The 14,311-nt window shown below is 38.9% G+C and overlaps 1 protein-coding gene across 2 annotated transcripts in view; it reads right to left on the minus strand.

Annotated features, from left to right (window-relative positions):
• The window catches only part of PFDN1 (prefoldin subunit 1), a 56,142-nt gene that overhangs the window by 18,522 nt on the left and 23,309 nt on the right, over positions 1-14,311 (minus strand). The window contains exon 4 of one of the 2 annotated variants that reach the window (XM_073221798.1): positions 9,647-9,707. The exons of the other annotated variant lie outside the window; for it this stretch is intronic. Within the exon in view, the coding sequence (XP_073077899.1) occupies positions 9,647-9,707 (61 nt within the window). The remainder of the gene's footprint in view (positions 1-9,646; positions 9,708-14,311) is intronic. 2 annotated transcript variants of the gene reach the window in all.

A 14,311-nucleotide genomic window follows, 5' to 3' on the forward strand; every position in this document is an offset into this window, starting at 1 on the left:
AGTCCTTGGCACACTTCTCTGCAAACATGATTCAAGGGGTGGTTTTCACTTTGCCCTTGCTTCAATTTCCAGATGCTGGCCACTTATGAGCCACTTATAATCTCTTTACTCAAAGTGTTGGTGTTCAGGGGGTTAATCATTTTATAAGAAAAGGATCACTAACATTAGAAGGTCCAGCTGCTGGGAGTATTCAACCAGGCCTAGGAATCCCTATTTCTTTTGGAGTAAAAGTGAATGATCCCGTGGTTGGAATCTAGAATCTGGAACCATGGGTATCCCCACTCCGATCCCCCTCTCTTGCCCTGGCTACTCTGGCTCTGGCTCTGTGATCCCCACTTCTAAAGCATGGGCAGAGGCCATTAAGCTTATGAAATAGCTTCATCACAGAATCCATGGCTATCCATGGAAATAAGAAGAGCAGTTATCACTAACCTGCTGACACTGCACCCTTGAACCCATCAACCAGCCCTACAATGGCTGGGTTTACACTACATGTGGAAGGAGTCACGTGGCCCTTTGGCCACACTTCTGTGGTGTTTACTGAAGCTATTAACAATGTGTCCTTTGAATAAAGTATAGAAAGTTAAATGTTCTTATAGAATATTCTTCAGCAGTTAAAATGAGTGAACTATATACATTTATTAGTGTAGGTACGGCTCAAAGAAAGAGTCAAGTTACTGAAAGATATGAACAGTATGATATCATTTGTTGAATATTAAGATGCTATGAAACACTGAATGGAAAGACACACACCAAATACCTCATAGGAGCTGCTTTTGGAAGTGGGGTTGCAAGGGAAATTACCTAACAGACTTTGATTCATTAGTATTGTTTTATTTTTGTAAAAACAAAGATGTGTATTACAAAATACTAACATCTGTTAGCTCTGGATGGTGAGGAGTACACAAGGTTGTTCATTAAATTAGCTTTGTAGATTTGTGTATCTTTGTTTCTTAATTTAAAAAAAAACCTTTCTGGTATTTGGTGGCAACATGCTCAATTGATAAATAGCTACTGAGCAATCCACCAGATGCAAATAACAAAATCCTGCATTTACCAAATATTTACGGTGTGCCAAGCACAGTATCAAGTGATTTACACATATACCACAGTGTAGGTACTTTTTGCAAGAGAAATGCTTAGCCTCCTCACCTCTGGTTTTCATTAGCTACATGCAGTCCAGGCCTTCTCAATCTACTCTCTGGAAGGCTAGTGGCTTTTCTGATTGGTGTATTCGGGAAAAGGCAGTGTGGCTCAGCCTCTGCTGCTCTGCCAGGGTCTACGTGCATGCAGAAGATACACATTTTCCTCTTAAGTGTGACAGGCACTTCCTGCCTCTGCAGAGAGAGACCTGGGGTTGTCCCATACTTTCAGAGATTTGCTGGGTAATTTCATCTAATTTATATACCTAATTCTGAATCAGTATTAGAACATACCTAAACCACATCCTTCAACCTAATCTTTATCAATAATAAAGGTAAAATACATAAAAATACTTATACAAATCTGCCTGACTTTCAGTTGGTGCCACACACAGGCAGGAGATAAAGGTGTCTCTCTCCATCAATACTGCTGTTGTGGCTGAAGAGCATATTTAGGCTTACAGACACTAAGTCATTTACCCAAAGTGGTAGTTAAGTGGCAGAACTGGAGTTCAAATTCATATTCATTTGATTCCAGAATTCATAGTCTTAATTATCATGCCAATACATTATGCTACACAAATCAGAACAAAGACAAGCAGTACCTATTACATGCTAAGAATCCAAGAACTCTAAAAATATTCTACAGGTTGAGCTCTTCTCGGTACATTCTGAAAGAGGGCAGGAAAGTGCATGTATGCGCATATCTGTGAGTGTACAGGGAACAGTGAGGGTACTGGTTACAATAAAATCCCTTTAGGGGACTTTTAACCTTCAAAACTAGTTCAAAACTAGTAAGCATGCTTGCTTTCGCCCATGTAAGTACCCACCTCCCTCAAATTTTACTTAAAAGACACTTCAGATGCTTGGCAGGGTTTCTGAGCCCTGTGCTCTAAGTGAACTGTGTTCAACCACTCCCTGCAGTGTGGTCCCAGAAGGGTGTCCAGCTCTGAGCCTAACTCGATGTCCGCCTCTACCTTCTGCTGTCCCTGCCCGAGGGAATGAAGCTACTTCCCTCCGCAGGCCAGGCTTGCCCACCTCCAGAGTCAGTGCTGGTAAGGACCGGCCACGAAGCACTTGCAACTCGCCTAAGCCACTTCTGCCACCACAAAACCAAGGGCCTGGGCAGCCCCCCAGCCATGCAGGGAGGTGGCCCCACCCCTTCAGCTTGGCCTCTTCTCAGCACAGGCTTGCCAGGGGGCACCTGCCGAGTTCTCTGCCTCACACTGCACACTGTCCACACCTCTGTAAAGAGCTTTGCAATGCGCTACAATGCCACTGCGCTCAGTCCGTGAGCCTCATTCATCCCCCCTCTAGCTACCTTCTCTCCTTAGTGGACCGACTCCAGTTCTATTACTTTAAATGTTACCTATAAATGGACAATTTACAGACAATTCTCCATTTTATTTCATTAGTCTGGAGTTCCAGATTCATACATCCAACTGTCTATTTTAACATCTCTACTTGGGTGTCTAATAGTATATCTCAGAGGTAAACATGGCCCAAAACAAACTTTCAATTTACTTTTAAAATTACTTTTGAAATTTGAAAATTGACTAGGAAACACTGATCTCTGAATTATCAATAGCACATCTGTTTCCATAAACATGTGGAATCTCTGTGGACCCCTGTACACACGGAATGCTGTATGGAAACCCACTGAATGAACATCATTGCCCTGGGAATAACTACCTGCCAGAACAAGTAGTACTTATACAACGTGAGGAAAAAACAAAGCTAATTTCACTCTTTGGGCCTTAACTCCTTTCTCTTAGACCTCTCCAGCCTCATTTCTCACTCCAACCCTCCATTCCACCACTCCACTTCCAGACTCTGTCCACACTGTTTCTTTGATTTGAAATGCTCTCTTCTGCCCCAGCTCTATCTACCAAAATTCTAACTGCCCTTCAATGCCCATGTGAAACACCCTCTCTCCCATGGACAGACTCCAGATACGTCCAACAGGAGAAAGAGTGATACATGGTGGGAGGAAAGAGGTGTGAATCCTTAATCATAGGTTCAAAACTTTGAGTCCTCTCTTTCACCCTTACACCGAATTGTCACGGCTTTACACTGAAACACACCCAGAGTCTAACCACCTCCAATGTCAGCACCCTCGTCGAAGACACTGCCAATCTCTCACTTGGATAACTGCAAAAGCCTCTACCTTTTCCCCCTAAAATCTGTCTCAACAAAGCAGCCAGATGATCCTTTTAATATGTAAATAAAATGTTATTCTTCTGTTCAAAACCCTTCAAAAACCCCCAAAATCTTTAATATGGCCTATGAGACCCCATATAATCTATTCCCTGATACCTTTCTGATTTCATCTCCTCCAATTCTCTACCTTGCTCACGCAGCTTCAGAGCAACAAGCCTCCTTTCTGTTCTCCCAGCTCATCGATTACACTTTCACCTCTGGGTTTTTATTCCTGTTGTTCCCTCTGCTTGGAACCCTCTTCTCCCAGAGGCACCCACAGCTGGCTTACTCTCCCTCATTCCCTTCAGACCTCTGCTCAACTCTAACACCTGATCAGAGAAACCTTTCCTGTCAACACTACATAAACGAGCTTATACACTCCCATTATTCTGTCTCTTCATCCTATGTTGTTGTTGGGTGTTTTTTGTTTTATTATATCATTTTTCTGTTATCTATCTCTCCCTCCCATTCTCCAGAATGAAGTTCCATGACATCAAGGCCTTTGCTAATTTTGTCTTCATTGCCTATAATAGTGCACAGCCCACTGTAAGCACAAATAGACTGAAGGTTCCTTAATGCAGAAGATTGAAAGTAAGAACAAAAAGCCTCCATAGTTAGACATAACCCCAAAGTACTCTGTATAATCAAGACACCCACTAAACATTTAATGTTCTTTTAATACGCATACGCTTCTTCTGGCCTAACAATTATCACGGGTCAAAGCTTTATGTCATGAATCTTAGAATTGTTTAGTTCTCCAAAAAAGAAGGAAAAAAACCTGTTGTAAGCGAAAAAGTTCAGCCTCTGATATTGAAAGCACCAAAACCTAAAAATTTAAGTAACTGGCATTTTACAATTCAGTTCAAAACTTGGTCTAATTTAAGGCTTCACCTATAGTACCAGAAGCTCCTCCTCCTTACATTTTCCATCACCACCATTTCCCTCCTATGCCTTCTCTAAAGAGAGTAGACCACAGAGCCTTCATTAATGAAGGCTTTGAATTTGAATACCCAAGAAAGTCCACGCTTTGAGCAGAAAGTAATGGGGTTCTGTTGTTTTTTTTTTTACAAGTTTCTAGAGCTGATTAAACTTGACCACAAATGACATCTGTCTGGGTGTTACTTAGAAAAATTCAAAGTGCTGCTATATATGTCATTCCACATGAATCACAAGACTTTCTCATCTGTGTAACATAGACAGTCTTCAAGACTGTGTTCTAAATTATACATTTGAGATCCTTTAGTTCAGTTAAACTAATTATTTCATTAAATTAGAAGTAAGGGTGGTGACTTAAGAAATGTCTAAAAGTGAGCACTCCCAAAGCCTGCAGTGTCCAAGTGTTCAGATCCCAGTTTTAGGTAAACACCAGGATCTCCATTAAAATAGGCTTTCTTAAGACATCCTCCCCCACCCCACCCCTGTCAAGAATCTCTAATAAAAACAATTTTCTTTTGTGTGCTTAAAAGTGGTCAAGTTCAAACCAAAAAAAAAAAAAAAATTTGAGAATTGCCCAAAGGAAAGGACTTTGGGTAGAACTTCAGATACAAAAATCAATAAGCAACTTCAGACATAAAAATCAAGAAGCCCTCTGGTGAGTCTAACACAGAACGCGGAATGCCAGAAATACAACGGTAAAATTCGCTCCCAGTTTTCACATACTCCACCACTGGTAAATACATATTTAAATCACTCCTTCAGTGATCAACAGTTTTACAAACAAGCACTAGACTGCTATCTCTACAGAAAGGTATTTCTACGATTCAGAAGAAATGAAGGCACAGGGAGGGCATGGGCTAAATCCAATAGAGCTTTACACCAGCACGGTGGGTCAAACTGCACGCAGGTGCACTGCCGCCGCATGTGTGGTTACTATTACAGACAGCCTGATTCTGAACACTGAGTTAGGGAAGAGAACTGAACAGAGAGATGTCTTTCTTCTCACACTAACTCCCCCATTTCTAACCACCATCCTCTGCCTCTCAACTCTCTCTCACAGGCTAACTGCATGTTTCCACTGTCAAAAGCCACGTTAAATGACAAGCAAAAGACCACAGTCACCTGGTCAATCCCTAGCATGACCACTGATCGGACGAAGCACGCTCTGTGAGCCCCTGGCGCTGGCTCTACACTGTAGTGGATGGGAGTACGTGAGCCCTATGGGGTTTGGAAAAGGGGGAGCTCAAACAATGTTCTTGTCAGCACTTTAAACAAAAAATCCATTCAATGGGAACGGCACCATGTTCCTTTTGCCCTTTCTCCCTAGGAACTAAATTAAACAGATTACAGACAGTGGTAAGAGCTGGCCTTAGAACAGCCTCCCCCTTATTTGTTATTTTTAGCAATTTAGTCCGACAACGCCTGACAACTAAACATGCCTAGAATAGCTAAAGGGAGGGGGGATTATCAGATCCTACCAGCAAAAAAACACTAGTCATCACTTCCTCCAACCCTAAGAAAGAATCATTTTCCATGTCTTTATAGTATCACACAGAGTTTGAGCTTTTAGTCTCATGTAAAAACAGAATACGTATAAAACATCAGTGGAAACCGATAATGCTTCCTGAACTGGAGTATTGTTCCACCCTCACATATGTTTTCTTAAAAACAAAAGCAGAATAAAATGAGCTAAACTGTTTTACACAAAAGTTAGGAGTTCAATAATCTGTGTCCATGCTGGAAAAATTTTCTCATAAGATAATTATGTACCCAGAAGAATGGCTTCATGAATAGTGATGGAATTCAAGTATTTTTATTATGCTGGTGATAGGTGAGAGATTTGTTTGAAAGCAAAAAAAAAAATAAATGAGTTGGAAAAACTCCCCTGATTAATCAGAATTAGCAAAGACAGCATCACCTATAGATATTCTCTTTATAAATGAAATAATGTAGTGAAAATTCTTTGAAAAATGGTAACGTCCTAAGTAATATAACTTAATCTGCATCAGATTAAATAAAATTCATAAAGGAATATCTTACAAAAATAAGATATCACTTATAAAAATGTACATGTCCACTCAAGGAATTTAAAAATTTATCAGCATTTTTTGTCACTATTCTAAGTGTCATGTATTTATAAGACAGTACAGGATAAAGCACTACAAATAAATAAGATGATGTCCTCCTGGGCATGTTATTTTAATTTATGTATATGGACTCAATAAGCTATTACATAGCTCTATCCAAAATAACTTCTAAAATTGGCAATATCTAATATAAACTACCTGCCACCTTTAAGCCATCACATGCACACCTGCATGACTTCATCAATTTAAGTGAACACCAGAAAGGTATCAAAGGAGATGTAAATGTATTACATTTTGGCTGGCAAGAGTGTAGGCAGACAACTAGTTTTATTTTCACTTCAAAAACAGGATTCCAATTACCTTTTAAATTAATGATACAGACATGAAAGGAAACTGGTTTTTATTTTGTTTTGTTTTGCCTTCCTCCATCTTTTCATTTTAAGGGGGTGTTTTTGCTCCTAATGTAGCTATTCAGAAAAAAACCAAGGTTATACCAATAAACTTAATGGAAGTATCCCTAGATACCTTCTAATCCGATATTCTGGTTTTACAGATCAGGACACTAAGGCTTAGAGCGCAACAAGGGCTAGAATCCAGAACCCCTAACTCAACGAAGGCGTCCAAGTCAGGAACTCAGGGCGATGAGTGCTCCGCTATGAATCTAGCCCACCTGGAGATCTCTATGGTTCAAATGTCAGCTTGGATCTTGTTCTTTTGAGCTGACATGCACAGTATGCTCATTAAATACAGGTGTAGCCTTGTCCACACTGAGTGCTGAACAACTCACTTCTCCTGGCCAGTATCTGTGATATAAAACGACTGGTTAGAGGAGACCTGCGATGTAAGAACTGACCAGCAAGAACCTGGAGTAAAGAAAAGAACACTGATAGCAGAGAGAAGACAAGTAGTGACTCTGCGGCATCTCGCTACGCTGATGGACAGTGACTGCAGTGGGATGTGGGGGAGGGGGGACTCGATAATATAGGTGAATGTAGTAACCAAATTGTTTTTCATGCGAAACCTTCATAAGAGTGTATATTAATGACACCTTAATAATAAATAAATGAATGAATGAATGAATGAATAAATAAAAGTAAAGAAAAGAACATTGATAAACCTTGCCTTACACTGAGTTATAACAGCAGGGAGGCATGCACCAACATGAAAGAAAATTTAAAGTCTAACTCATCAAAATAAAAATCATTCTCTAGGCAGCCTGAAAATGACTGGACAAACTCTGAGGCATGGGAGAGAGGCGGCTAAGGACAGATATCTACGAGTAGACAGAGAGAAAAGTACAGACCGTGTGAAGCATAGAGCAGCAAAGGCTGAGGTCAACAGCCGTCTGAAGCATTCAAAAGGATAGTCTGGTATGGGGACAGACAAGTATTCCAAGGAGGAGAATCAAGACACCCTGAGAATACATCCTAGAAGAAAAAAGTAACTGAACTGAGATGCAAAAAGCTGAATTCTGGGCTACCTGGAATGCAAATCCTTCTTTTATCTTAATTATGAAATGAAGACTGCACATCAGATCAAAGAGAGGTGTGTGTGTGTAAACCATCTGTAATATATATTTTATAGATAAACAAGAGAGGCTATCTAGTTAAAAGGGCAAATCTGTTTGAACTGTTTACATATGACTTCTCACTGGACCTAAAATATTTCTACTGAGAATATGAAATATATCACAGTTTACATTTAGGCAAATAATAGCACTTGGATCACAACACATATACACTGACAAAGGCATTGATAATATTGATAATAACAAATAAGAATACTCAGGAAAAAAGCAAATATGGGCCTTTTCAGACTCATGTCTATTCTTCTCTGAAAGCCGCGGAGGAGGAGGATGCAGCCACAGTAGGCCCTACAACACCAGGACAGAGGACATACATAGTTCACTATAAACTCCAGGGCTCCCAACCACCAGGCTCTTTTAGACTTAAGTCTTAAATAACTAAAAACTATTTTAAAGCAAACATTCATTTTTATAAATGTTGAGAATGCAAAAGAATTCTATAGAGATTAAGAATTCAGATCTGAAATCCTAATGTATGTGACAATAATAAAAATTTTACCCAAGACTCCCCAAATCAAAACAACATAGAAAAGAGATTAATTCACTGATGTGCAATTTTTTTTTAATTAAAAGAAAAAAAAAAAAAAGACAGAGGCGCCTAGCTAGCTAGCTACAACTGAAGGTGGGAAATGCACAAGCTAATGTTTGAGACATTTTCTACTTTTCTCCAGGACTCAAACTCCGGAAGGAGAGGAGGATGTCTCTGAAAAACAGACTCCTCTCAGAAAGAGGCTGAGCAATAAACCGTGCAAATACTCTATATGAGAACATCTTGACTTGTTCCAGGTAAAAATGCACAGTCTGCAAAGATAAACTGTGGCACATCTACATAACAGAATACCGTATAGCAATAAAAATGAACAATCAGAATCCGGGGTCAGAACACAGATGTACTTCGCAGACACAACGCTGAGCAAAAGAAGCGGGCGGAACTTTATATACAGGCGAGACTAAGTCACAGTGGAGGGTACACACACAGACGGTAAAACCGTATTTTTAAAGAAGGAAATAATTATCACAAAAGTTAGGACAGTAGTTACCTGACCTGGTGGGAGCAGGGAGAGCAGGCAGGGGTGGCACTGGGATCAGGGAGGGAGAGAGCGCTCGCACGCGTGCGTGGTGTCCTCCCGTGGGTGGGGTGGGGCACGGGGGGTGCGCTCTGACATTCTGCCAGTTTTTTATGTCTTGGGCTGGATGACTGTTACAGGTGTTTGCTTTATAATTATTGATTAAGCTATACAAACTTTAATATATATTTCTATAGATTCTGTATTTCACTACTAAATAAATAAGTGACTAATTTTTTAATGATTCTAAACTTGGAACAACGTAAGCAGATGAACCATTAGGTGTAATTTTTGTTTAATGTATTTAAAAAATTATATCACTGGTTGTGCACTCACTTGCCCTTCTCTCTTCACTGAAAACACAGACGAGTGACGATCGTGTAACACTGTCCTCGACATCACCTTCAAAGAGGGGCTCCCATATGTACAACAGTACCGGCTCAAAAATGAAGTACTCAGGGCAGAAACTGGACATCCGTCCACTGCCTACCAGCCAACACCCGTGCTATGGAAAAAATGATCTTCAATAGGCAGAGTAAAAACCTCAATTATGGGAACTCTTCCAAAACATTTTCTCATCAGAGTCTTAGAACTCAGCCAGCTGCAGAGTCACAGGCACCTCCTACTCACCTTTTGTGCCAGTATTCTTCCTGCTTGTTTCAGAAACCACTATCTGACCGATATCCTCATTCTGTGGAAGAGTTAGGACCTTAATGCAGTTTCTTAGATTTTACTTATAGCATGTGCTGGAGAGCTATTTTGCAACCCTGGGATTGTAACATTCTGCGTCAGATGTGGCATTAAGCAGGCCAGGAAGTCCTTGAGCTTCCTTATTTTTATTTTTTTCTGTCACTGCCGAGCTAACCAGGGTGGTGGAAGGGGTGGTAACTATGCCAGAGATAGTGGGTAAGGAAGGTGCTCAACCAGTTAATATGTAAGTGCCTAAAATATAATGGGGACTTTAGGCTGAAGAAAGATGAGCCTGAGCAGTAACTGTTTGGCCCCCCATCTAGAACAAGGGAGAAAACATAAGAGAATGGTGGTCAAAATGTGTTTGACGACATCACTGAAAGCTTAGTTATCTCAAGGATTCTAAATAGATGAGATTCATAAGACATGGATTCAGAAATTGAGTTCTGGTTCAAATGAATGCTGAGTCTAAGATTTTACAACTGCAAAACAAGTCCATAGTAATTCTTTCTTTCTTATCTCCAAAAAAGTGAGCACAAACATAGGATGTATTTTTTACTCTTTACAAGATATGTATCTCCTCAATCTATTGACAAGTTTTTAACTGAACTTTGTTTTCTCAAAAAAAAAAGACTTCTACTCCCTTTGTAGCAATGCTGTACATTTCAAACAGAAAATTAGTTTTAGAAAGACAGATGAGACTCAGTCGTACTTTCAAATCCCAATTACATTAATGTCATCTTAAAAAACTATGCTTTTGTACTTTCCTAATGATAACATATACTGCATTATGTATTACACTCAGCCAGCTTTAAAAAGTATTTTTTAAAAGCATTTTTACTTTAAAATTTTATTTTTAAATTTAGTATTTAAAAATCAGTATTTTTTAAAGGTAGAGAATTCCCTCAATGACATAAATAGCAGTTACTCTATCACACGAGAGCCACCATTTCATATTTCCTCTTCACAAGGATCAGCATCATTGGTCTACTAATCACCACTAGGCTGGAACGGTGATATTCCCTCCTTTATTGTCTTTATAAAGGAAAGATAAAAATATACATAACACTATCATATTGTGAGTCTGTTAGGAAAATATTTCCTAATCAATCCCAGTAAAATTATTATAGTCTGAAGAATAACACAACATAGGGGTATTAAAATATAAATATGGAGTTTTAAGAAGGAAAAGACAGTAAGACTATCTCCCAAGGTCAAGACAATATTTGTTTCTACCATTCTTATGAGTAATGTGACTCCCTATCAAGGGGACATAAGGACAGGGTTATAGAACCCCCTACCTTTGCTCCATCAGAGGAAAGGACCAGCGGGTGAGGCCAACAGGTTGGTTGACAATGTAGGCACAGCATTAACAGCATTATCAAAAACTATGGGCGCAGCCTTAACAGTGTTACCAAAAACTAAACAAATTCTAGGTAAGTTCTGCATTCACAAATAAAGAAAGACTGGGGGTGTGGGACAATCATAAAGAAACAGTGTAAATAAAAGGGAGTCTAGTAAATACTAATGGAAATAGGCTCTCAAATCAGAATCTGAATCAGACTAGCACCTATATCATAGAAAAAGTTTATCCATAATGTCATTTATATAAACTGTTGGTAGTGGGTAGAGAGGCACATAAAGTGGGCCAAGTTAACAGCTTTGATCAAAAACTAGACCTATGGACCCAGAACAAAAATAACCTTAGTCCTTCAGAGATGAAAACATGCTAAATCGAAACATCCTGGCACTTGTCTACACAATTATGCATAAATTTTGCCTACCCAACTTAATTGTAAGGTATCTGGGGTAGAACTTAATGATAATGATAGTAATTAAATAGGATTAAGATGAAACAGGTTGGAATGGTAAGAAATGCTAGGGCCGAGAAGAAGAGACTATAGATTTTAAAGGAGCAACAACTGGGAGGCCTTGGGAAAAACTACGTAGAGCTATGAACCTGTATCAAGCTTCCCAAGTAATAGGAAACCATACTTGTACAGTTGACCCTTGAACAAAATGGGTTGGAACTACGTTAAGTCCACTTACAACAGGGATTTTTTTAAATAAATATTGTACAGTCCTATAAATGTATTTCCTCTTCCTTATGATTTTAATAACATTCTCTTTTCTCTAGTTTGCTTCACTGTAAGAAAATGGTATATATTACATGTGACATATAAAATACGTGTTAATCAACTATTTATAAGTAAAGCTTCCAGTCAACAGTAGGCTGTTAGTAGTTAAGTTGCACATAAGTCAGAAGTTCAACTACAAAGCTTGAAGGTGGGGGTTAGGGGTTAGGGGGAGGTCAGTTTTTCAAGGCTAACTTTAATTACTTCAACTGGTGACAGTTTACAGACCCAAATTCCCACATTGTGCTATGAAACTAATAGAATAATGTGAAAGATCAAGGAAAAAGCACCTAATTTAAGATTGAAGAATCAAAATGTTTCTCAGGAGTAGCCGGAAACTAAGATCTTAAGGATTAATAGATGAAGTAGGTAAGGGCAGAAATTCCCAGGCAGAGGGAACTACTTTTGCACAGACCCAGTAGAAACAAAGCACAGCAACTTATAAAAACAGAGTATTTCCTTATGGCTGGAGCATACAGTGTAAGAGAAGGCAGAAGAAATGAGGGAGATGAGAGAAATAAACTGAAGGCATTTCATAAAGAGCCTTGAAACTATGTGGATGAGTTTGAACTTTACCCTAAGAATAATAATGAGTTTTAACATACAGGAGTAACACGACCAGATACAACACTTTACAAAGGTTGTTCTGGCTTAAATATGTTAAAAGGTTGGAAGGGGGAAATCTGGACATGGAAAAACCAATTAAGATGCTACTATAGATGGTGAGGACAGCTGGTTTAAAGGTGAGGGAAAATTCCTGAAGGAAATACCATTTAATAGAGAAGAGAGAGAATAAGTAATATTCACAGATGATAAGAATTTTTCAGAACTGATGAAAGACACTAATCCTCAGATTCAGGAAACCCAACTTAATCCAAGTAGGATTAAGAAAAAAATTTTTTAATTAAATCAGACCCAAATATATCCCAAAGAAACTACAAAGTGTGAAAGATAAAAAGACAATATTAAAAGTAGCCAAAGAGAAAAGACAGAGGAACAACAATTTGACAGTTGACTTCTCAACAGCAACACGGGAAGCTAAAAGTCAGTGGACTGCTATCTTTAAAAGGGCTGAGGAATTCTAACATATAGAACAAAATCAGACACATCCTCTGAACTATGTATACGGTAATAATGAGCACTCTGAGCACCCAGAGAGTAGTCTCTAAATACCACTGCCCATAAAACTGAAAGACTGAGAAAAACTGATTAATATCATGAAGGAAGATCTGACACCTCTCTCAGTAACTCACTATAACTGAACCCAAACACTCCGATTCCCAAAGCATGTGTGCATGAGTGCACACATGGGTGTGTGCACATGTATACATTAAGGCTGAAGTAAATAATAAAACTGTAAAGGTATGGCAGTGGAAAAGTATAGGATTACTTCAGGGAAGGGAAGAGAGTGTATAGTAGGTAGTACTATTAAAAATGCAGGTTAAGAACTTTACATTTCCCTGTATGGCCCCGGAAGATGACTGGTTAGCCAGAGACGGGTAAGATTCCTCAAGGGAGGAACAACCTAAGACAGGCACAGTCGCAGGGGGGCCATCAGGTGAGAATTTGGGGATCAACAGAGGTGAGGCTCAGAACCTCACCCCCCCTGCTTTGAGAGAAATCTTCTGCATCCGTGGATGTCTTGATGCCCTTGTCTAGCCTGGATTAATACTTAGTCCATAGGCACACACCTGATCATCTGATCATCTACATTTGCCTTCTTACAGCACTAAACTATGTTTTCTACCTTTATCTTGCATCTACCTACCACTTCAGCATTTTATTAAAAATAAAAATAATAATAATAGTAGGAGAAATGAGGGATCAACATATAGATCAAGTACAAAAATCAAACGAATATTCATATTTGACCTGATTGTTTATAGGTCATATTGCATGATCAAAACCGAAAGTTTCTGTGATGACTGCCCTTGTACTGTTCACCATATAAGAATTTATTCACTATGTAAGAATTCGTTCACCATGTAAGAACTTGTTCGTTATGCTTCAGAAGATTGGAGACTGACGAGAATTAGGCTTGAGATGGATTAATGATTGTACATTGAGCGTTGACCCCCCTATACTGAATTTTATTGTTGTTAACAACCATTTGATCAATAAATATGAGAGATGCCCTCTCAAAAAAAAAAAAAAAAAAAAAAATGCAGGTTAAGGCAATATTGGAGAGTCTACTAAATGCAGAGGTAGGGATCATGCAATAATTGAATACTGAGGAATGAGAAACCTATAATAGCAGGAGAAATGGAAAAAGACAAGTTGAATATAAACTAGATTTCTATTACTAAAATGGAAAGATTCATTGTCAAATGAAAAAATATATACAGCATAATGCTTCTTTATTTTAAAAAGTTATTTATCTATACATATGAATGTGTATAAAATGTAGGAAAGTTCGAAATGATACACACACAAATAATCACCAAAGGTAACATTTGGGAGTGTGTGAAGA

The sequence above is a fragment of the Manis javanica genome, chromosome 14 (genome assembly GCF_040802235.1).
Source record: "Manis javanica isolate MJ-LG chromosome 14, MJ_LKY, whole genome shotgun sequence".
In the NCBI taxonomy this organism is placed as follows: Eukaryota; Metazoa; Chordata; class Mammalia; order Pholidota; family Manidae; genus Manis; species Manis javanica.